Genomic DNA, 24,801 nt, shown 5'->3' on the forward strand with positions numbered 1-24,801 from the left:
CGGTGGCGACTAGGCGCGCAGGTGGACTCTGCCGCCGCCGCGGCAGACGGTTCGGATCGGTTGCGTTAGTTACGGCGCGGGGAGAATCCTTCGCGCGGGTTAGTAACGCGTTCTATTTCGAGCTGCAATGGTGAGTACTTTTTTTTTATCCTTTTTTTTATTTTCTAGCTGCAATATTAAATTTCTAGGGGTGGAAATTCCTGCAAATCGTGGATATGCGCAAATATTTCTGATGATATCGCGGTTTGTGTCTCATATCACGACGGTTTGTTATTAGGACAATAAAAAATTATAGGGAATCAACTGTTATGAACCGGATGGATATCAACTTTATTTCAAACCATATCGCAACTCTCTTAATTTTACAGCCAACATTCCATTCGAACCTGATACGTGATAGGTTGGCGTTTTTTTTTCATAAAAATTGTGAATGTCAACTAGTAGGGTTGAGGTGACATTGGAAAAAGAAATATATACCAAACTTGACTCTGTTCATCTAGGTTCAGGCTCTAGACTCAGCATGTGCATGCATTTTCTAGATTTATTTTAATAATAAGTTATTCTATTTTTCAGTAATGGGCTACGTGCTTATTGATCGTCAACATAAATATTTCCAGGAATAAATATGCGTGTGAATATCTGCATTGTCATATGTTTGAAAAGAAAAAAATATTTGCTTAGTTAATGATTGATGGATTTGTCTTGGACAAAGATAGATGGTGAGTATTACATCTCTCTTTTTAAAAGGATGTGCGGTATGTGTCTAGTAGTGTAAGAGCTGGTTTGGGAGAGCTTCGGCCGGCTCCGGCTCCTTCTATAATAAAACACTGTTCACTAGAGCCGGTTTCCTCTATCCTTTTCCCTCCCTCTCATAGAGTCAGGAGGAGCTGGTGGAGCTATAAAATATTTTATAGCTCCAGTGAATAGTATTTTGCCAGAGGAAAGAACCGAAGCCGTCCGAAATTCTCCCAAACAAGCTCTAAGTGTGAACTTGAGGTATTTGTCCTCTCATGTGCGCGCGTAAGTCGAGTCAAGTGCTACTTGAAGTGTCAAGTATAGTAGATCGAGATCAGTGAGTACTCAACCTAGAAACTACTGCTAGAGTCAAGTATCTTATTGTGTGTAAGAGTTAATCTAGTGTAAGATCAGCTATGCGCTTCCCTATATTACTATATATCTTGCTTTGTAAATAAATAAATAAATATAATAAAGAAAGAGAGAAAAGGTGCTACTTAGATACAAGACAAGTATTGTCGGGTGCTTGTTCTTAGTGTGTGCGCTTCTCTATTGTTTGTTTATTTGTATCAAAGTAATGATGGCATTTTCAAATTTAATTAGCATATGCCATTTCTGACATCTCTGTACAAGGATGTCTTGATTTCTTCTTTACTATCTGTGTGTTTGACTCCTTATTCTGTTCTAAAAATTTGAAAGTAAACATCGGTGCAGCCTCCTAACTATACCTGATCATGCCGTTTAACCCTACAAACTGGACCCGTCCCACCCGAAAAAACTTGATCCGACCTGTCTGGATCAATATATTGGCCGAGCTTGTGGCCTGATGGTTAGGTCAGGCTAGATTTGGGCTAAAGAAAAAATATCGAATTTTTCTTTGATCCGAACCCCACCCGACGACCTGGCCTATGATCAGGTCTACTCCTAATACAACTTTTATCGTTAATCTAAAATTTCAATAATGAAAGCGGGCATAATCAATTAAACAGGTACGTAGTAGGGTGGTTTTTCAATAGATTTTGAGTGGGTAGATATTTGTAACAGTGGAAATTGGTTCCTTATGACACCTAAAGATCACATTGTTTGTAAAATACCAACAATTGAAACGTTGTTCGGATAAAAAGATTGTACAAGTTTTAATATTCTTGTGCGTTTGGCATCATGTGCAAGTAAGTGTTAAACTTTTAGCTCGATAATAAATTTCAACTTAAATGATTTAACACTAAGTACAGAAAGCATTTGTGTTGGCACCTCATTTTTTATATGCTGGCAGTCCAGCATAAGTCATGTTTTTCTTAATAAAAAATTAAATAGTTATTTCATATGAAGTTAGATGAAGATAAAGTTTATATGAAAGTTATAGAGCGAGACGAGATCTAAAACTTTGCTGTTGACAATATTTTCATTCAAGACCTTTTGCTAGGCCAAATATTTGTTACCATTTCTTAAATCGCAATTTTAAACCTTGTATCCAAATTATAGACAACCAAAGATGAAAACAAACCTCCTTATATCCAAGTTATAGAGTTTGATAAGATCTAAAATTTTATAGTTTACAAATTTTTCGTTCAAGATCATTTACTAGGCCAAATATTTATTATCATTTCTGAAATCTAATTTTAAAAAGAAAAATTAAATTTTTGAAACTTTTAAACAATTCTGGATGAAGATGAACTTTATACCAAAGTTGTAGTGCTCGACGAGATCTAAAAATTTGCAGGTATCAATTTTTTAATTTGAGATCGTTTAGAGTGTCAAACACATAGTATAAGATTTGAGAAAGTGATATCAAAAGAATAGCAATGCTTGAAAAGATAAGATATCATAAGTAGATGAGATGGTAGGGAAGAAACACGCAAGGTCTCGGGTTCAAACCACGTACACTGCACGTACACTGCATATGCTTGAAAAATGTTGAAAAAATATGGGACTTATGTCAAATGATGGATAGTTGGGTGCAGATGTCCAGTGAAATATGAAAATATTTTTTATTTTAATTTTGCATTTTAAAATTTTAAAATAATTGGAATTGATTTGTGCTTATGGAAACTTAAGAACTACCAGCACAAATATATTGATTTGTGCTAGCACAAGATTGCTGGTGGGTGTTAAAACCGCCAGTATAAATGCTTTTTTATAGTGTAAGCGTCCAGCCCAAAATTCCAAATCGACCTTAGCCCTTCTAAAATAGGAAAAAGTCTATTTTACTCTCCTCAATAATTCACTTTATCCACTTAACCCCCTAAATAAAATTTAGGCTAAAGCTACTACCCCAAACTATTTCAATTGGTCCAATCTACCCCCTAATAAGATTTCTCTTTTTTATTTCTCCACTTACAAGTGGAATTTGCACTTTAAATTTTGCAATGTAACTTATAATATGATACCTTATGCTACAAAAATACATTATGACTTTTTTATAAATATTGTTCATCCAGAATTGTATTTTTGTGATGATTTTTGTGTTAAATATTTCCAAATTATGAAAATAACCATGAAAAATTCTTAATGTATTTTTTAACATATGACATCATGTTATCCATCCACTCATAAAATTTGAACTTAAAATTCAATCCGTACATGGAGAAATAAAAAAGAGAAATATCATTAGAGGGTAGATTGGACTAATTGGAATTGTTGGGGGAGTAAATTGAGCCTAAATTTTGCTCAAGGGGTTAAGCGGACAAAGTGAATTGTTGAAGAGAGTAAAATAAACTTTTTCCTCTAAAATAAGAGCGGCTAATCATCCAAATTAGTAGAATTAGCAGTATCCCAGTCGGTATACTTAATACCGTATCTGTCATTACGTATTTTAATACATGCAGATTATCCTTTATATCATTGAACGATCAATATAATAATGCTTTTTTGGAGCCCATTCCTTGTAGCCCTATCCAAGCATCATGTAGCCGGACAGAATCTGCAGTCACCAATGACACCGTATGAAAGCAATCGATCCCATCCTCATGTTTGCGACTGCTATTGAACGCGTCGATGCCGTATTGTACACACGATCGAATCCGTCGTGGTTGCGTAGAATACGAACGTCCCTAACAACCATGCATGCAATTAATCTAGGCTGGACACGCAATCATTAATCATACATACCTATCCAGCTGGGTGAACCACGTTATTCTCCTACTACACAATTATATATATAAATATATATATATATATAGGCCCGCGTTCCTTTATTTAAAAAGTCGTTGGACTGTACGTGTCCTTCAAGATTTTTGCAAAAACAAAAAAAACAAAAGAAAGAAACCAAACAAGCCAAGCCATGCATGCATGCATGAATTCAAACACGGTGTGTGATCGAACTGCATTCCGGAGGTGCGGCGTTGGCAGCTGATCTGATGAGATCAGTCAGAGCACCGTTTGGCTGACCATGCACGATTGCATGCGGAGCAGATACATACGCACGTCCAAGTGCAAGCGGCCACAAATATGTTAGTGATATGCTCATGGTTTTATATCACTTGTGAGCCATGAGAAAACCCGGAAAAGTTTCACGATGGCATTAACACTTGGAGTCCAGAAGAAAGAACGGAGGAAAATACCTGGATGGATCCGAACGGACTCTTGGCGGTTTGAACTAGGAACCTCGGACAGTATCGGACTCGGTAAGATTGACTCATTCATTCCTGCATCTCAAAATGTGTCGCATTTTTCATTATTTATATTTTGTGTCATTAGGATTATCAACATGGAGCGAGAGGCTCTCACGTAATGTGTTCAATTTTTTTTTAAAAAAAAACTATACGTGCTGATCTCTATCCTAGCGCGTGTGCGCGGGTCAGCAAAACTGCATTTGACCTGTCTTTTTCTCGATCGCCATCTATCCGATGGAGCTAGAAAAGCTACTGTCAGGCGATGCCGGTGGCTCTTGGGCATCTGTCGGCGTCTCTTGCAGTTGGAGCATACCTTTCAGTCTCAGTAATCCAAGCAGCTAGCGTCGTCATCTCAATAACCCGCTCGTCCGCCACGCTATGCCAATTGGTATTGTCAACGGAAAGAAAGTGGATAAGAGCCTAGGAGGACCGATAACCGTACGTCGTAAGGTATCGAAGGGTCAAAAATTATATCCAAATATAAAGCATTCTAGGATATTTTTGGAAAGTAATTATTCCCGGCTAACCATGAAATCAGCAAAATAACAACCAAATAAGATATTAAATAGGGGTACATGCGTCATTTCCTTATCTTCTTAATCTATCACAAAAATGTTAGGATGCCCTATATTATTGGATTGAGGGAGTAAGAGCCTAATTGGTACTGTCAACATCAAAAGATTTTTTTCCTTCTAAAAAGTGCAGGTACTTGATACGATTATACTATCTCCATCTCAGAATATAGCTAGCTTTAGATTTTCTCCAAGTCAGACTTTTTAAACTTTGACTGTAGATGGTAAAAAATCATAAAGATTGACAATATAAAGATGCTATTAGTTTAGTTATAATAATATGTAATTTTTTCTATTTAAAAATAATTAATTTTGAAGATGTTATTGGTCAAAGATGAAAATATTTGACTTTAACTAAATTAAAAAGTTTTTATATTCTAGGACGAAGGTAAAAAATTATTATATTCTAGAACGAAGGTAGTAACTTATAAGCAGTCTGCTAGAATGGAATCCTGTTTATCGGTTGGGTGCAAGCGAACCCAGCTAGCCAATCTGCACCTTACTTTCATCACCGACCAAATGAGCACAACATTTATGGTGAAATTGCTTTAAGCATTGCTACCGTAGTCTAGCTAGCTAGCCAGCCTCAACGTGGGCAACGTGCTGCACGATGGAGCGTGCGTGCGAGATCGTGCGGCTCCAATTCCCGGCCACTCCCGGCACCGGTCGTCGTCGCGGCACGCACACGGGCGGCGGCGGCGGCGGGAGTCACTTCGACGACGGGGACGCGGAGGCTGCCTGGGTGTGGTGGCGATTCTGACCAAGCAAAGCGACTCGATCTGACCACCATCTATCAGTGCGAGAAGAGCGCCGCGCAAGGCCAAGAATAGAAACGTGCTGCGTCGCATCATCAGAACAAATGTTCTTATGATCTTCTCGTTCTTCTTTTACATGCCTGCATCAGGAGCAAATTCAGAAAACATCAGGGGCTGTTTAGATTGCAAATTTTTTGCAACACGATACTGTAGCGCTTTCGTTTATATTTGACAAATTTTATCTAATTATGGACTAACTAGGCTAAAAAGATTCGTCTCGTGATGTACAATTAAACTGTGCAATTAGTTATTTTTTTACATATATTTACTGCTCCATGTATGTGTCCGAAAATTGATGTGATGGAGAGAGCGTGAAAAGTTGGAATTTGGATGGGATCCAATCTGGCAAAGCCTTCTGTCTCTTTCAGCATCTAGCGCGTACGACCGCTGTCTACGTGCGGCGGCCGGTCAGCGCCGGCGTTGGACTGGCCACCGTCGCCTCCACTCTGGCACTCGCCACATGCTTTAGCTTAGTCGGGATACGTGCCCACAGAGTTAATGCGGATGAACTGCTGCTCCGTCTGACCAATCTGAACTCAAGCTGTGGGTGGAAGCCAGTGCGTGCGGGTTCTGCTTCGCGCCGCACGCCGCCGGCCGGGTGCGGGTGGCATTGCGCACGCGCGGCAGATGGCGGCAGGCATGGCGCTGCGCACGGGTAGACGCGCGCGGGGGCGGCGAATCAGCGACGGCGACGGCTAGCCGGACCACGCGTCGCGTCGAGCGCCGCTGCATTGCACACGGTCCCGACGGACCCGGGCGCGCCCAGCCCCATCCAAAGCGCAGCGTACGTGTTCGAATACCGCCAGCCAGGTAGGCCCAGGCCGACACGGGGGCCCAACAGGATAATACTAGTTAGTCAGGGTACACTGGCCAGATCTAGGTACGTACGACCAGCCGTTCCCCGCCGACGATTACGTCCCGCCGCCCCTCCGGCAACCTCGGTGCTGGGCGGCTGTGCCTTCTTGTCGACAGATCTTACCGACTCCTAGACTTGGGCTGCCAGCACGGGTGGCAGGGCGGCGGCGAGCCCTCCGACGAAGGGAAGTACAAGGGTGTGGCTGGACGAGGAGGACGACCGGAGAGTGGTGGCGCTCCGGCGAGCCCGGCGCGAAGCGGCGGAGGCGTTCCCGGGAACCCCGGGGGTGGTCGTTGTACCAGAATTCAGATACCGCCGGGTGGTCGGTATTTGAAGTACCGTCCACCCCTTGGGTCCGCCGCACCGTCCGATCCGAGTTCTGCGGTTCGGATCAGACGAATCGCAGGGGGCGCTCTTCCATTCGTCAGGCGCGGCGCTGGAGCCCGGCGACGAGCGTAGGCCCTGGTGGTGGCTCGCGCGGATGGCTGCTCCCTCCGCCGGCCACGATCGCCAGATGACGCCATGACGGTGCGGCCGGCGGGGCTCGCCGCCGGTGCCGACAGCTTACCTGCATCGGGCGACTCTCGGTTGATGCCTCAAAATAACAAGCACTCGAAGTTGCAGAGGTATTGGCCGCCGTACTCCGTGCAATCGGCGTAGCACTGCTTGTTGCAGCGGCAGAACTTGGACATGGCCGCCGCCGGCTGGTGCTGACACGACAGCAGGACGGCAAAAAGCAGGCGGCGGCAGCTGCTAGCGTCTTCCCTTCCATTTCTTTCTTCTTGTCGCTCGATCAATTCGGCAGGAGGCAAAGCTTATGCAGACGAGGGTGCTATTTGTAAATTTTTGGACCCGAAACAGGGGGTATTTTGCATATATTCGGATCGCGATTATTAATTGCGATCCAATTTAGGGGGTATTTTGCATATATCTGGATCGCGTTTATTAATCGCAATCCAAAGAAAGGGTGTTTTTGTAAAGTTTTAAGGTCCTTCTGCAAATCTTCCGGCCGGACGCGAGACAACCGGCGATGCCGCGCCGCCGCCGGTGAGCTCTGGCGCAAGACTCCGTCCACTTAAAGCCCCAGACACGGCGGGGATTCTCCTCTCACGTCCCTAGCTAGCACTCGGAGATGATCCTCACGGCCCTATCCCCTAGGTCGAGAAGAAAAGCATCTGTGCTTCCAGCCACGGCTCGCCGGAGTGTCGCCGCGTTCGGGCTGGTTCCGTTCCTCTTGGAGTCCTCGCGGCTGCCCCCAGCGTTCGTCAACCAACTGCCAAGTTCCTTCTGTTACCGCTGCTGGAAGCCTGGTTGGAACTCATTTCTCTGCAACGGTGAGGAGCCGCACAGGTTCAGGTCCGTCTGCAGATTGTCCCCTTAAATAGAGCATCCATTTCTTCACTGAACGTTTGACAAGGAAGCGACTAGTGCTCAAACTGGCGACCAGCAATCCGTCCCTGCTAGTGGACACATCAGAATAGGTAGCAGCGTTGCTGAATTGAAGACCGGGGATGAGTCTGACAGAGGGTTCGGTCACTCTGCTCTGTAGAAACCAGTGCATCCTGACTCTGATTTGTGGAAGAGAGAAATCGGAAGTATGTGTGTAATTTGTAAGTTGGGAGAAGAAGCGTGTGTGGATGTGAACAAGTTTCCTAGAAAATTGCAAGATTATTAATCAAATTCGTGGAAGAGAGATAAAAGTATGTGCCATTTCAATCTTCAGAGAAACAGCATATGTTCACGTGAACAGCATACTGAATTGCAGAATTCTGAGTCAGCCTACTCCAGCGATGTTGTGGTCTGGTCAATTATATGTTCAGTTATCGTTGTCTCTGCTACAACAAGTTTGGTCTGAACCACGTTTTCGTCTATCTTTTCAACATTCCCAAGGTTCACTGAAGATCAGGCGTTCTTAATACCAAAGGGTTCGGTCTGAACCTCGATTGGCAATTTACAAGATACTTCACATCTGTTTTTTTGCAGCCAATTAGTACCGTGGAATTGTAGTCCTCATAGTTTGATCTCACTATGCTCAGAGTTCAGAAACACCAAAGTGAGACCCTCCCTTTATGCCGAGAAAACTCTTTTACGCCATGTTGAACTTAAGGAGAGAACAATTTGCAGTGTACTTTATTTTGACATAAACTATCGGAACTGGCTAGCTAACTTTTTTATAAACTGCGTTAATTACATGGTAATTTTATTTTCCAGGAACTAAGCACTACTAGCTAGGTACCAGCTGAATTGATGGCACCAACCTGATGACTGAATGCTACACTTGTGCACTCTACATGACAGTCTGTTATTTGATCCATGTATTCCTTTTGGCTTCTGACTTTCTTTTCTGGAAGTGGTTTTGTAACCATTTTGATCAAATGTTGTTATATATCAGTTGGTATGTTGGTTGCTTGGAAGGACAACGTTGTGAGCAAGACTGTCCTGATGGATGAATGGTTCATGATGAATGGATATCTCAAGCTCAATATGACATTTGCATGTTGATGCCAGATTGATCATAATATTTGGGTCCAGTATACACTATTACAGATAAATCATCTTTTTCTTTGGACCCATTTAAATGGTCTTGTTGAACCCTCAGTAGGTAAAAGTTAGGGAAGACATTGGTGGCATCAAGCACACACCAAGATACATGATACGGGTACCCAATATCATACAAGCTAGGGAAGACAGAAGTGGGAAATTTCAAAGCCACACCAGCGGCTGGTTCGAGCTGTGTTTCACAGACCCAACATGCATCTTTCTGCATTGGTCTCTTTCATCAACTTCACTGCTCCAAACAAGAACAGGAAAGAAAGGGCCTGAGGCCTTGAGGGTGCAGGCAATACGTGCCACGCCCCCTACCTGATTGCAATGCAGATGGATCATTCATTTCCGGCGCATGCGTGCCTGATGGCTCAACGTATATATACGACCATGCGCGTTGCTGCGTGCATCAACGGTTGATGAGAGGATGCTTGTGATCGATGAGGATGGAGATCGATGGAGAGGGAGAGGCTAGCTGCTGAGAGAGTGGGAGCAGTGAGATTTTGGAGGGGACCGAAACAAGGCGGCTTTGGAGGGCAATGCAGCCAGCACAGACAGTCAAGCGCCATGGCCTGCTGTTGGAGCTCGAGTCCTTCCGGACCCTTCGCCTCGCCGCGTCGAGGGACGTGCTGACGGCGACGGGCGGGCTGCCTCGCCACTGCCCGGCCATCGGGCGCGGTGCACGCTTCAGCGCACGGCAACATAAATCCTATGCTCGTGAAAACCTATGTTCGTTGCCTCAAAATTGCCACAGTATTGTACCCCACTAGTGCAGGCGCGATGTTTCTTCCGTTGAACATACATGTTTACGCTGTCCTCAAGCTGGAATGAATCCACCACTGAACTTATGAAACGACTCAGATTGGATCAGAGTGTTGCAAGCAGCCAACAGCTGCCCACTGTCCCGTTGCTTTCAGATGCGCCTCCGTTTTATACAGAGAAGGTTTCAATGAAGATTCCGAAATGGTTGGAATTGATTTGTGCCCGCGGGCGTAGCGTATTACGCCGACGGCCGGAACAAATGCCATTTGTTCAGGCAAGATCGTCGTTCCACTCGCAAAACTTATATATATTCAAAAAAAGAAAATAAAAGGTGCTGCAACTATTTTGAGATACCCGTGACCTTTTTACTTTCTGTCTCCTGGTCATTTCTTCGTTTCCGTCAGCCTCCTTTCTCGCACCCAAACCCAAATAGGAATTTCCTCTTTCTAAATAAAGATAGTCTTCCTACAGCAGCTGATTGCAAACTGACCACCCAAAAAAATGATTGCAAACCGACATTAAGGTATGTTCCTCACGTCCAATTGCTCATGGCCATTTTTCTTTTGTTCGATTCTTGATTCATTCCATGCCCAGATGTGTTCTTCCCTTCCCCACTTTTTTTTTCTAACTGTTCATCCATGTCGTTCATGCCCACGCATTCGGATGCAGCCCATGACGAGCGTGGAGGATCCTGATTCTCGATCATGGCCAACATGTTCTTGACGCGACGAATGTGGAGCAGCTCATGCCAATGCGTTTGGTCTTGTTGTTAACAGATACAAATAAAAACAGCAGCACGGGGGATTGATTTTTCTTGATCATGCACAAGCGCTCCAAATCTTGCGAGCCGTACAGCAAGATGGAGGAGCACGCCGGGTGCAGCAGTGGCGCGACGTCGTGCGACGACTCCGCCACCGCCGCCGGCAGGGCGCCGTCCTCGGCGGCCGTGGCGCAGTGCTCCACGGTGACGGTGTACCTCGCCAAGATCAGCGGCGCCCCGCGCCTCGTCACCGCCGTCTGGAACAAGAACCTCATCAACCAGTCCTTCACCGTCTCCATCGACCGGCCCGACGACGACGACGGGGCGGCGTCCCACAAGGTGGAGCTGAAGCCGTGGCCGTTCTGGAGCAAGAAGGGCAGCAAGGCGCTCGACGTCGGCGGCGGCGACCGCGTCGACATGTTCTGGGACCTCCGGAGCGCCAAGTTCGCGGCTTGCAGCAGCCCGGAGCCCGCCGGCGGCTACTACGTCGCGCTGGTGAGCAACGACGAGGTCGTCCTCCTGCTCGGCGACTCCAAGAAGGACGCGTACAAGCGGACCAAGGCCCGGCCGTCGCTTGAGGACCCCGTGCTGGTGTGCCGCCGGGAGAGCGTGTTCGGCCGCCGCAGCTTCTCCGCGCGCGCGCGGCTCGACGCCAGGAGGAGCAAGGAGCACGACATCGTCATCGAGTGCTCGCCCGCCGCCGGTACCATCAGGGACCCGGAGATGTGGGTCACGGTGGACGGCTTCGTGCTGCTGCACGTCAAGAACCTGCAGTGGAAGTTCCGGGGCAACGAGACGGTGCTCGTCGACCAGGCGCCGGTGCAGGTAATCTGGGACGTGCACGACTGGCTCTTCGCCGGACCGGGCTCGCAGGCAGCCTTCGTCTTCAAGCCCGGCGTGCCACCGGAGATCCAAGAGGACAGCGGAGGGAATGGCATCCAGAGTGAAGGGACTGACTTCTGTTTCTTCCTTCAGGCATGGAGGACGGAATGAGGCTGTGCCATGTAGGAAGGTTGAAATTCAGAGGGAGGGTGGGGTGGGACAATGATCATGTTCTTGTTTTGATGTGTGCCACTGATCTATTGATATGAGTCACATTGAAAGCTTATTCAGCTTTACAAATTTTTAACAAGGAATACTTCAGGTGAACCAAAGTTTCAGTCACTGGTAATTTATCCAAGTTCCAAGCACACCAGACGAAATGCCAAACATGCAAACATTTCATCAAAACTCCACCAGATTATTATTGTTCATCAACACGAGCACAAAAGGTGTTTAATTACAGAGATGAGGCTCATTGGACAGATCAATAGAACAATAATAATCTTACATTGTGCTTGAACTGCGAGATAAAGATTTCAGCGATTGCAAGGTGTTTTTTGAGTTATAACAGATACCAAAATTAAAGAAAAAGAAGGTACGAGACATCAGATTCATGGCAATGGTGTCCACACTCATTCACTGAGTTATGGTGCACGGCACTCCACCAGAAAATGTGTCAAGAGACAACGAAAGCTTATTGTGGAAGAAGTCAAAGTTATCATCATAGCAACTAAACTCTAGTTCCCTTCTCACTTTGGTTACAAACATAGCTGAACCATTTCATTCATCAGCACATAGGCACGGCAATGTGCAATCTCAAATGCCCGATAATGGTAACAACAAAAACTAGAAGATAAGAAGTTCTGTTGTGTCCAGAAGATCCCCTCACTCCATCACAGCAACACCACCAGCAGTCTTGATCTTCTCTATGATTGCTTCCGCTTCCTCCTTTGTAAGTGATTGCTTCAGAACGACAGGGGCCTTCTCCACAAGCTCCTTCGCCTCCTTCAGCCCCAAATCAGTAAACGTCCGGATCTCCTTAATAATCTTGATCTTTGCAGCAGCATCGAATTTCTCCAACTTTACATCGAAGACTGTCTTCTCAGCTTTCTTCTCCTCAGCCTTTGCACCGCCAGCCCCAGAACCACCCTGCGGACCAAAACTGAAACCCTGACCAGATATCGCCTGCGGTGGCTCTTGGTTCAGTCTGAAGAGGAGGGCTGGAGCGATCTGTTTGATCTCCTCAGGAGGGAGAGCAGCAATGCGGTCAGCTAAATCCACAACTTTCTCTGATGGTGGTGCCATAGGCCCATAAGGATCGTATACATCAGGGTATTTGTACTTCATAGCACCTGTGTCCTTTACAGCCTCAGTGCTGTATAGATGAGCCCAAACTGCTGAAAGACGACTGCCAGAGGATGGTCTTGAAAGACATAGCCGTCTTGCTATTGTACAGAGACTCATCCTACTATCAGCTATGTGAGTGGAGCACTCTCCCTGCACAAGGACCCAAACAAAATTAACAGCAAATGGGAGCGCCGTGAAAACTTTCTACATGCTCAGAGATCATTTTGAACGGCAAGTGTTTTTTAGCACAAACGGAGGCATGTGTGTGCCCCCCCTAAAAGAGGACAACTTAATAAAATGTTGACAAGTCCAGCATTCCAAGGTGGCTATCTTACATGTTTTGAAGCTAACAAAAAATACGTAATAGATTATTTGGATAAGCTGGCATTGCATTCGCACCTATACCAGCAGAATAACTTGATCCATGAAAAATGAGCGTCATATAACCATTTCCCAACATCCATAAAAGGTGAGATGCTTTAGCTTCACCCAGTTCACAGATGCTGCATACCAATATGCAGGGGAGAGCAACAGATACAGCACGAGGTTCAATCAGTGTTGGTGAAGTACAAATCATGAGCAGAGAAATCTAATAATCAATCTGAACGTTAATATTAGGAGCAAACCATCACATTGATCTTGCCCTCGCCGATTAATCAGTCCATTGGTTAACCGGCAAAAGATTTTTTTTCCCAACTGAAACCTAAATGATTCACAAATTGATACCCTAACGCGAAGGAACAACAGGCATAAGGATCAAGGCTTCCAAATTCCAACACGAGGCCTCGCGTAGTCCTACAACTTGAATCAGAGGGCTGCGCGTGCTAGGTTCCCCAGTTGCCTAGTTCTCACCGCCCCCCCCCCCCCCCTCCTCTCCCTCCTATCTGTACTCTTGAACCTATGGTATTTCCGTTTTGAGTAATGGAAATGGGGGCGGCCTCGATTCAAAAAAAAATCCAACACGATGAACTAAATCCAGCTCATCCACGATGAACCCCTCCAGTGATACTTCCTCCCCGGGGCGGACCCAGCATAGGACACGGGTGTACGTACACATGTACACCCGATAATTTTTGCAAACGAAATCGAAGTTCGTAGGTAATATATTGTAAGTGGATTCAGATCGGAATACAGATAGTTTTGTTAGGGTTTGGGGTGGTCCGTCTCGCACAGCAGAAGGAAGGAGAAGGGGCGGGCATACCTGGAGGATGCGCTCGTCGCCGGCAAAGGGCTGGGCGAAGACGTGAGAAATGGCGCCGCCACTCGCCCAGCCGTCGCCGCCAGGGAGAGAGAGGCCGAGAGAAGGGGAAAGGTCTAAGAAACAGGGGGGAGGAGATAAACGTGAGGCCCTGAGCCCTGAGCGGGCGGCGTGAATTGTTAAGGGGCTTATGCCTGCAAAGCTTTGGGAAAAGTTGGCAATCTCTTATCATTCATCGAAAAATTGCTGTTTTAGAAACCATCAATTTATTTTTTTTCTTGGCGTTATTACCGTCCAATTTGGATCAAACGGCATATACAGCAAGTCGCACTGACCATTCTGCCCTCGTCTTCCCCACACGATGCGTCGGACGCGATGACGACCTCCAGCTCCAGTGCAGCCGATACCGGTGCTGGCGTCGCCACCCTGCCACCCCCCCCCCCCAGCCGAGGCCGCGGCTGGGCAGCAGCAAGCCTCGCGCTCTGGCCCACCGCACCGTCCTCCGCCAGCTGGCAAGATGGCGACGGCTCAACTTCGACGAGTGGTTCAGGATCGCACTCGCCGGCATGGTAGTCACAATGCAGGTCATGCTCGGCACGTTCCTATGTTCGTGCAGGAGCTACACCAAGGAGCTGGAGGAGGAGGAGGAGGAGGAGGCGGCTGCCTCGACAACTCCGCGGCGGGGCGCAAGCGGTGGCGGCGGCCGTGTGCGGAGACGGTGTTGGAAGGGTGGGCCAAACGGATGGGCTTCGCGGCTGCGGGCGCGCTCCGGGTGCCGGACCACGGCGTGACCGCGGCCCGCTCCACGTCGTGATGGCGCGCGTCGCCGCGGCGAGCCAACCGCCACCCGCCGCCGAGGAGGAGGACTGGGTCCCTCCGCTCGTCGGGGCACACCACCGCGTCGGGGTACGTCACTACCGCGCCACCGCCGACACGCGTCGTGCCATCCGTGGCCGCGGCCAGCTCCAGCAGCTCGCCGGCGAGAGTGGGGTGGGAAAGTACAGTGACGGAGGAGGAGGATGATAGCTTGTGGACATGTGAGGGGAGGATGTAGAGGAGGAGGGATGACCGCTGCGCCCTACCGCTCTGTCAGACCTGGTCACACGGAACTGTCCAAGTGGCACACTTCTCTTAGGATACGGGATGGGACATGGTTCATGCCCTACATCTATTGTAACTGCTCGTAATACAGTAGGATTGCTCATACAGTAGTGAAACTAGTCGAACACGGTAGGAAACTACCCGAGAAGTACTCGAGTAGGACTCGTAGACTATATAAGGGTGGACAAGGGTGGACAGGGACCCCCTCGGGGATAATCATCATCATCAAAAGGCAATACAAACCATACAGGACGTAGGGTATTACGCTCTCGGCGGTCCGAACGTGTCTAAACCTTGTGTTCCTTTGCACCTTCAAGTTCTTGATCTCGGCGATCCCCTACCTACAAACTTACCACTTCGGGGGTATCCCTCGGTGGGTGTGATGGTAAAACACCGACACGCTCCTTCTCCTCAGGACCTTGTCCTCTCCCTCATCGCGACCGGCGTGGCTCCGTGGCCAGTGCCGCGGCGGCTACCAGCGGAGGCAGCAGCAGGGGCGTAAGCTAGAACTCAGTGCAGTTGACGCTGCTGGACTCGCGCTACCCGGAGCTGGTGGAGAAGGCCCTACTCCTGCAGGCGCCCGAGGTGGAAGATGAGGGCAAGATGGTCAGTGCGACCTGCTGTTAGTTGTTGTTTGTGCCAAAATGAACGGCAATAGCTTTAAGGGAAATAAGAAAATAAACCCGTGGCTCCTAAGGCACAAGAATATTTTCAGTGGTTGATAAGAAATTGCCAAATTTTCTAATGGCTTGTAGGGAATTCTCTCATTCTCTAACGTTCGTGCCGAAGGAACGTCACACCTGACTTGCCCCTTCCCGGATGCCATACATTACCCATCCAACGGCTGCTGTAGATTTTGGTTTTCTGAATGCATAATAAGTCAGCTCCGGTTTTCAGGTCGGGGACAGGAGGGTGAAGTCAGTAGGTTAGCAGGTATAAATCTGCTAGTCATGATGTCTTTATTTCTTTATCTTTTTTCTTTTTTATACTCCATGATCATCTTTTATTAACTAACCAAGATAGAAAAAAAATTCACTCTATTCTAATAACTTTTCTTTGCTCAGGGAGTCGCTACATCGACTGGACCAAAGCTGAAGATCATCTCGGCATCCTCTTGAGATCTGAATATTTGTTATCGGCGGTCGGTTACCGAGATCAAAATACATGGAAATGTCAAAAACAATTTGCTCCAGAATCAAAGATTACAACATACTAAAGCCAGAAATATTTGAAAAAAGGGACTGAGGAAACAAGCAGGTCTTCATTACCATTTACCAACAACGCGATGGTAATGGTCTTACCACGGCATCCTCATGTGGACACTTCAAGTGGCTAAGCTGGCAGTCTTGGAATTTTTGAGCATGGCTGAAGCCGTCGTGTCCGCGGTCGTCGCCGATGGGTGGGCAGGGCGATATACCTCCTCGCGGGGCAGCTCCGGGATCGGCGGGCCGTGGACGCCAAGCTGCGGCAGCTAGGGAACCTCGTCGTCAAGCTTGAGAGCGCGGTTACGTCTGGGCCTCCATGCCCACCATGAGAGGGGAGAGCGACTTCGCCACGTCCAGCCTCTTCGCGGCCGACTGCGCCGTCGCGCGCTACGCGCCTGCTGTTGGTCACCATGACGACGATGGCGTTGCTGCAATGGTGTGAGAGGTTATGTCGCTGGCATCATCTCCGTATTATTTATATATATATATAGTGCAATCCTGATATGATGCTGTCGGAGTTGTACCAAACATGCATGTTTGCATGGTCATAAAATCTATCTATCATCTATCATCATTATTACTATAAAAATCGAAAAAATTTAAAATATTTCTCACCGATATCTTCTCATCCATATCGGACCCGCCGTACCCTTTCTATTGCATCCACCAATCAGCACCGAAGTAGGTGAGAGAAGGGGTAGACTCGTAGAAATCGAATGTTGCAGAATGTTTCTCCTAAAGAGTATCTTTTTTCGTCACCTGATGGTTCCCTTTCCCGCCGCGCATACCCGCTCAAGTCCCAGCAATCGGCGCTCACCCCCGCCCGCGGCTGCCGTTTCCTTCTCCCTAGCCCCTCTGCTCGCCGAGAACATGCAGGCCGAGGCACGGCCCACCCACCCACTCCGACGCCATAGGCTCCTCCTACGACCCGTCCCCGTCCCCTCGGCGCCGTCGCTGACGACCTCCCCTTCTACCTCTCCGACCTCGGCCCTGCCTCCCCTCCCCCTACCTCGACCTCCCACCCACCCCGCAGCACGAGAAACCTCCGCAGCCGCAGCAGTACCCCCAGCCCAACGGCGGGGCCGCGGCGTCGCCGGAGGACATGGTCCTCCCCTTCATCTCCCGTATGTGTACCGGTGCCGTCTCCCTCACGCGCCGCTCCACCCCGCGCTCGTCGCCGTCGGCGATATCGGCCTCGGGAGGACCGTCGACGCGGGGGACGGCGAGCAGTGGCGCCGGGAAGGCCCGGCGACGCGGAGGACGGCGAGCAGTGGCGCCTCGCGGCGGCCGACCTCTCCCGGAGGCTCGCCGTGGCCACGCGCACGCGGGACGAGGCGCTGGAGGAGATCACGCGCCTGAAGAACTCCGCCTTCCCCGTCGACGCCTTCCTCCGCCGTCTCCACCGCGCACGCCGCCGTGCGGAACCTCGCACGCGCTGTCGACGCACCTGCACAGCCCCGCCAGCCCCGGCCCGAACCTCGAGAGCTTCCTCAACCGCGCCTTCCACGCCGACTTCGAGCTGGACACCGACGCCGAGGCCAAATTACTTTATGATCCGAACTGATTTCCCCTCCAGGTGTTTGATCCGAACTGATTTCCCTCTCCAAATTGCATACGACAATTTCGACAGATTTAATCTTTGATTGAACACCAGGGACCCGTGCGTGCTCGCGTCGTCCGCCCACCCATTTGGCCACAGCTCCAACACCGAGGGCATGCATCTTCAGAACACTAGGGGCGTCGGGATCAAGAGCTCGAGCGTCGGTTGCGGTAAATCCATGCCCTGATCTTGTGAATCCTAGCCCAAGTACATATGGGGCAGAAAGCCTGATCCTCACTGCCATTGATTTTGTAGGCGATGACTGGGTGTCGATAGAGACTGGGTGCACAAGTGTTCAGATTAAGTCATGAAGAACATTGTCTGCAACCATGCCACGGAATCAGGTGTGTGAGCAAATAATAGTACTACTACAACCAACCGCTTGTGCTCACATTCAGAGAGAATGTTTGGGACAGTTCAGCTAATGCAGAGTTCAAGAAAACATATTGAGTTCTGAACATGTGACCATTTAGCTTGCAGAGCATATTTATCCTCAAAATTATTATTAAAACATGTAAGTAGAATGGTGATAAGATATGTGTACTGTAAGTGCAATAATAAGTTTAGCTACACATTTATCCTCTGATTTAAAATCTGACGTTGTTTTGGTTTCACAACATGCCAGGTAGCATTGCAGTCTGAATTCTGCTTTTTTTTTTTGGGAACGTATATGAGCTCACAGTCTCACACTGATATCATTTGGTTACTGCAGGGAGCATGTGGGGAAATTATTTGAGTTAGGGTAACCTCTAACATGATCAGGGAAAATTGTAGCAAATCTCTCACTCTATTATTTTAGGTGGTACCTGAGCATCTCATGTCTTCTAGCCATTTTGTATGATGTCGTGTCTTTTGACTTGCTTCCATGCTAAGGTTAAATTTGCCTGTTAACCCATCTGTGAAATGTTGACGAACATATCCAGCGGTTGATCATCATATAGGAGTCGGTGAGCCAGTTAAGATTGTTGATACATAGGTAATGTGCACAAATATTACTGAAAGATCTCAATTGCATTAAGCTTTTTGCAAAGGCTGACGATTCTTGCTACAAAAATATTGGTGGGTTCAAAGGGCAAGTGTATTTCACTGAGTACAATGTCACTATGTTAAATACCTACTGTATTATTTTGTTTCAGACTATCTTAAGATTTGGTGGCCTCAAAACTGTGAGCTTTTTCTCCATTCCATACCTTTATCCCTTGTTTCTTCATAGAATAGTGAAAAGAGAGTCCTCTTGGGTAGGGGTGAATGGTGAAAATAATTAGTGGGTGCTGAAATCTTGTAGCCTTGTACTATGTTGGCTACAATATAATAATTTATCAAGCTACCGAAGTTAGAGTTTTTTGTTCCTTTTCTGCAATTAGTGATTTTTGAGCTGACCACACTCATGGCTATTTTGCTATGGATTTACAAATTCTATCTAAGAACAGATGACCGATTGTTAGCCGTTTTATCTTCATTAAATTTGGAGAAGTTTTAACAACACTAGCTTATGTACCTTCCTGCTTATGAACGCACTTGCTGATGGTTATAACCGAGAATGGTTTATGTACGTGAACAAACTCATGCTGTTTGCGATATCATCCTGGATGGTTTTTGAAAAAGGATTTAGAGAAATGACATAACATTTCTTCAGGACAGAAGGATAGAGCACACGCCAAGTTGAAGAGCCATTGTCAACTCCACACTGTTCCTTTGGCTTGTGCTGCCTGGAACAATATGCTGTTTTTTTTGCAAGAGTTTCTTTTTTTACGTGCCTTTTATTGATGTGTAGATACACCAAGAAAGGAGTTACTGTCAATTGGTGTGATGAGCCACACATATCCTTTGCTTCTAGATTAGAATTCATCTGAATAAGACCATCGTTGGCTACAGGCTATAGAAATGTCTTCTGTTTGTCTCGTAGAGAATGAATAAATAATTCGGAGGATCATGTAGATAAAGGCACAAACAAGCAAGTTCTGATGCGGATGAGATACAGTATTGTGAACAAACATTTGGATATCCCAGGATGGACGCTAACTATACTTCATTCTCGTGTATTACAGTGTGAATTCCCTTGTACGGTAGAGTAGAGTTGATGAGAATCTTGCTTACAACATTAGTGTAGAAGTTTTGCTTGTGCATCAATATGAATTTTCTTTCCTTTACAACTCCAACCATTGTTCTCTTTTCTCTGATTATTATGTTGTGAGCGATGTGAGCACATGGTAGGAAAACTTTTATAATATTTTGCTAATTGCGATATGATGGAGAATGAGCAAGTTACTACAGGATTTGATGATCAGGAAAGTGAGATTTTCTTCTTTTTTTCCCTCTCGAATGTGTCATGAGAGTTAATGAGTGGTCTAATAATGATTAATGATTTTTTAAATGCGTACATGCCGGACGTACATTACACTAGTTCAGAGAAATAGACTTGCCGATGATTATGGACAGGCTGCGAAAATATGAACAAAGATTAACCTCGGTCGTGTTACAAGCAGCACATCGTTTGTAAAGAAACCTCCCTACAGAATTTGGCAGCAAGGAAAACAATGGGCCTGGTCGCCTGGATGTCTGGGCCTTGGGCTTTGAAAGAAACTCAGCAAAGAAGAAAACAATCCTGCCCATGGGCCATGGCGTCGCCTCTGAAACTCCCATCTCCGTTTGCACTCTGTTTCCGTTCTTGGCTGCCTCCTCCTCGCCGCCTCTGTTCGTCACGTCGCTTCGGACGGCCACCGCCCGGCGGCACCTGACGCCCGGCGCCCCGGCGCCCCAACCAGCCAACGCCGCAGCCGCCGCCGGTAGCGTTCCAATTCCAACCCTCGCCCACTCCACGCCGCAGCACGCGCTGCTCCGCCCCCACCTATCGAGCCTCCACACGACCCGGAGGCGGATGCAGGGCCGCCCGTCCGTCTCCTCGCCGGGCCGCTAGCCGTGCCGTGCCCCGCCGGCATGTCCCGCCGCGTGCGTGACCGATGCTTGGAGCTGGAGCGCCCCATCGCCGGCCGCGTCCGCTCTGGAAGCCTCGGCCTCGACGACGCCGTCAAGCTGTTCGACGAATTGCTCCCCCACCCCAGGCCAGCCTCGGTTCGCGCCTTCAACCAGCTCCTTACCGCCATCTCTCGCGCCCAGGGAAGGAGCTCCTCAACCTCCGCGCTCGTCGTCTCCCTCTTCAACCGGATGGCCCGTGCCTCCCCGAACAAGGTGCTCCCAATAGGTTCACCTACAACATCCTCATCGGTTGCTTCTGCCGCATGGGACGCCTGGAGCTTGGTTTCGCCTCCTTTGGCCTCGTCCTCAAGGCGGGCTGGAGGGTGGGCACAGTCATCAGTCCGCTTCTCAAAGGTCTCTGTGACGCAAAGAGGGTGGGTGAGGCCATGGACATATTGCTCCGACGAATTTCCGAGTTTGGCTGCACGCCAGATGTAGTTTCATACACCACAGTTCTAAAGGGATCACGGCCGGTGGAGGATCACAGAACCAATTCATCACAACCACAGATACCAGGTTGAACGGCCCAGAGATAAGGGGGGTAGCTACACCATGGCGTAGCAAAACATTTTTGCGGTGGAGGCCGGCGGCGCGCACCGAGGGCGCTACTTCCTCGACGTGTTCGGGGGCGAGATGACCGACGAGGACGAGGGTGACGGCCATGGCGACGAGGGGCTGCGCCGGTCTTTGTTCTCGCCAAGCTCGTTCAACCCCGCAAAGCGCCTGCGCGTCGCGGCCAGGAGGATGCTGTTCCGCGGCGGCGGTGGCGTTGGCGAGCTCGACGGCGTCCTAGCGAACATGGAGGGCATCTCCGGCGATCTTTCCGAGTTCATCATGCTTCTGCAGTGCTGCCAGCCGGCGCTGCAACGGCCGCTGGCCACGAACATCTACGCGGACTCCCAGATGTTCGGCCGGCACCTCGAGCGGCGCCATGTCATCGACTTCTTGCTGCAAGACGATGACGGCGGCGGCGAGCTTGGCGTCCTTCCGATAATCGGGCGCGCCGGCCTGGGGAAGATGACCCTCGTGCAGCACGTCTGCGACGAGCCCGCGGTGCGCCGCCGCTTCTCGCTGATCTTGTTGCTGGACTTCCACTGCATGAGCCTCACAGTCGCCAGCGAGATCGTGAAGCTTCTGCGATCTCTGTTCACTGTTGCCAGCACGCCAAGCGCCGGCCTCGCCGGCGCCGGCGAGCTCCTGAGGCTTCTAGAGCGAACGCTACGCGGCGAGAGGTTCCTGGCCGTGTTCGACAACATCGACACGCGCAAGAAGCAGGTGATAAAACGCCATCATGCCGGCCCTGCGGTGCGGGCGGCGAGGGAGCAGGGTCATCGTCACCGGCAGCGGCAAGCACGTCGCTGATCTTGGCACCACGGAGCCCCATCACCCTGCGGGACGCTGCCACCGGCGGAGTACTGGTTCTTCTTCAAGGCGCACGTGCTCGGCGGCACGGACGACGCCGTGGCGGAGCCGCGGCTGGCGGCGGCTGCCCAGGCCATCGCAAGAGGATGCGCGGCTCCTTCTTGGGCGCCAAGGTCGTGGGCGCGCTGCTGAGGTCGCTCCCGGACCATAGGCTGTGGCGCCGGGTGCTCACCGCCAGCCACGCTGAGCCGTCGTGGCTTGGCAACGGCGGTTACGTCGCCGCGGCGGCCAGCAGCCTCCTCCCTCCACACATGACCGTGCGCGGCGTCGCCGTCGCCGTCTCAGGCTCACCGGTGAGATGCCTCTTTGACGGCTCCACCTTATGGTCGCGGCGGCAGCTGGCCGGAGTTGCATGTTCTGCTGTTCAAATTGGTGTTCCCTTCTTAGGCCCCATTTGGCCTGGCTCCCTCCGGCTCCAGCTCCAGTAGTGTCCTGTAGCACGGAGCCGGAGGAGCCAGGAAACGCAGCGGCTACACCGCTTATTGCACGATTGAGAGAGAGGATAAACAATAAAATCTTTGCATATAAACAGCGATGGCATTCAAATTCACTTTTTTTTAACTTTCTAGCAGTTGGTTAAAAAACACTCTTTTGATTTATCAGGGAAAAAAAACTGCTTGCTGGATCTGCAGCGTAACACGGCAACCATAATGACCTGCAGCTCACGAATGATGTGTTTGCAAATGGCCATGAGGAAGTTCTGAAAATTTTGATCCGCTTGTCCAGTTACAGTGCATAACTATCCAGAGGGTCCGATGTTTTGACAAAAGCTGGATGGCTGCTGTTTGAATCTTTCATTAATTCAACCTGCTGACGCTGATTTCGTTTTCCATGGGAGCAAATTCAAGTTCAGAATGAACTATACGACTCCCTTGGAAGTTGGAACAGCGTCTGTATTGACCAAGGATGATGATGATATCATGATACGATGACAGACATGCAGAATCACAGGACCTTCAGCATCTGAACCTCAAACACCAGAGGCTCTTTGGCATGAGACAGCAGACTCCGCCGTGGTCCGAACTGTCGTCGTGAAGAAAACTTATTAATCCTAAAAATGCTTAAAAACAAGAGGACATTAGCTATAGTTCTTCAAGGCTAAACTGTTATACCTCTTCTGGTATGGGCTTCAAGGTCTCACTGATGTAGCCAACTTCAGGAGGAATTAAAGCCCTCCTCTTGCCTGCATATCAAGCCAAGAAGAAAAAATATAATAAAATTGTACCTTTTTTCTTTAACTGTCAACATTCACAGCACCATCTTGATGCTGTCTGGAACTAGGTTGATATCCAAAGTACCTCCAGCCTTCATCCCGATTAGGACGTCTTTAAGGCCTCGAATCATCTGAACAACACATTAGCTAGATTTCACATCAAACAAACTCACATAACCAGAAACTGAGGCAGAGAGAACCTAGAGGAGATCTGAACTTCTGAAAATTGTGAAAAATTTCAGCAGTGAAGCTTATAACCTCTTCTCCACCAAGTGGGAGTGTCACCGGCTTGCTCTCGCCGCTGAACTGGTCTACTGTGCTGGGTTACAGAATGCAGGGAAAACATGGTGAGACCGCCAGACGACGGGACTCGATCAAACCGTATGGACTGCACATTGTCTATGGAAAATTCACACACCTATGCACGAAATAACCGTTTGCACGGCGGCACACGTAGTTGAACTGCACTAGATCGCCTTCCCGTGCTTCAGGTCCCTCCCCTTCGACGACATCTTCAGATCAATAAGCACAATTCTTCCATGAGTAGTCAGAAACTTGGCTGAAAACTCTGCAAGAACGTCACTGCTACAGTGATACTTGCCTTCGAGTATCACTCCACTGTCCAGCTTCCGGTACCTGAAAACTTCAAAACGAAATCAAGAGATCAGATTCCCCAACCACCGAATCCACCGATCTAACCGTTGCAACTCGTTACGCTAGGCGATTCAGGTTACCTGATAACGTCAGGCTCCGGCATTGCTGCCTGCGCCGGCACTGGGAGGACAAGAGGGTCGATGAATGAGGTCGCTGCGCCAAGAACCACCATCCCTGAAACTGCCCTCCGCCTAGAGATCTCACAGGTTGCCTTCAGAGGGGAAGCCCTCCTGCGGCATGCCAAACGGATCTTCTTGGGCTCTGATGGACACCGGTATCTGATTGGGTGGGGTTGGGGGGTTGGGGGGGGGGGGGTGGGGGGGCGCGTAATCGCATAGAGAGTTCAATGGATCGTTGAAATTAAGAAAGCTGAACACGAGCGAGACACACAAATTTTCTCATCTAGAAGATGCTGTTCTGCATTACCTTGGAGATTGGGAGGTGCACGGGAATGGATTGCCGAGTGACGTGAGCGACGCAGACTCCATCGTTGCGACTCCGAGGAAGGTTACGGACGGGGAAGGAAGTGGATAATGGCGCAAGGGTGTGGCGAAAGGGGATAAAGCTGTAGCTCGGTTAGATAAGAAGAACGGGAAACCGTTATCAAG

At 48.7% G+C, this 24,801-nt stretch overlaps 3 protein-coding genes, 1 long non-coding RNA gene and 1 pseudogene across 5 annotated transcripts; 3 read left to right on the plus strand and 2 right to left on the minus strand.

The window, feature by feature from the left end:
* Window positions 1-10,715: 10,715 nt before the first annotated feature.
* Window positions 10,716-11,648, plus strand: LOC112879031. The gene has a single exon (XM_025943352.1). The coding sequence runs from the start codon at window positions 10,716-10,718 to the stop codon at window positions 11,646-11,648; it is 933 nt and encodes a 310-aa protein (XP_025799137.1).
* Window positions 11,649-12,057: 409 nt separating this feature from the next.
* Window positions 12,058-14,187, minus strand: LOC112878749 (50S ribosomal protein L7/L12). Its single transcript, XM_025942962.1, has 2 exons — window positions 14,026-14,187; window positions 12,058-12,974 (listed from the first exon to the last, which is right to left on the minus strand). Exon 2 carries the CDS (start codon window positions 12,939-12,941, stop codon window positions 12,363-12,365), a length of 579 nt encoding a protein of 192 aa, XP_025798747.1. The 5' UTR covers window positions 12,942-12,974; window positions 14,026-14,187; the 3' UTR covers window positions 12,058-12,362.
* Window positions 14,188-17,115: 2,928 nt separating this feature from the next.
* On the plus strand, window positions 17,116-19,939 carry LOC112874140. Its single transcript, XR_003224908.1, has 3 exons — window positions 17,116-17,904; window positions 17,983-18,098; window positions 18,184-19,939. It is a non-coding gene; the product is annotated as an uncharacterized LOC112874140 (long non-coding RNA).
* Window positions 19,940-20,865: 926 nt separating this feature from the next.
* Window positions 20,866-22,879, plus strand: LOC112885307 (annotated as a pseudogene).
* Window positions 22,880-22,902: 23 nt separating this feature from the next.
* LOC112874125 (peptidyl-prolyl cis-trans isomerase FKBP16-1, chloroplastic) lies at window positions 22,903-24,795 on the minus strand. 2 transcript variants are annotated; one of them, XM_025937309.1, is made up of 8 exons: window positions 24,620-24,795; window positions 24,274-24,423; window positions 24,141-24,175; window positions 23,958-24,051; window positions 23,798-23,858; window positions 23,625-23,670; window positions 23,439-23,509; window positions 22,903-23,349 (listed from the first exon to the last, which is right to left on the minus strand). In XM_025937309.1, exons 1-8 carry the CDS (start codon window positions 24,679-24,681, stop codon window positions 23,272-23,274), a joined length of 597 nt encoding a protein of 198 aa, XP_025793094.1. In that variant the 5' UTR covers window positions 24,682-24,795; the 3' UTR covers window positions 22,903-23,271. The 2 variants fall into 2 exon arrangements, with proteins under 2 accessions (XP_025793094.1, XP_025793088.1); XM_025937303.1 differs by having other exon boundaries at window positions 24,274-24,471; window positions 24,620-24,788.
* Window positions 24,796-24,801: the final 6 nt, after the last annotated feature.

This window comes from Panicum hallii, chromosome 1, assembly GCF_002211085.1.
Source record: "Panicum hallii strain FIL2 chromosome 1, PHallii_v3.1, whole genome shotgun sequence".
NCBI classification, from domain to species: domain Eukaryota; kingdom Viridiplantae; phylum Streptophyta; class Magnoliopsida; order Poales; family Poaceae; genus Panicum; species Panicum hallii.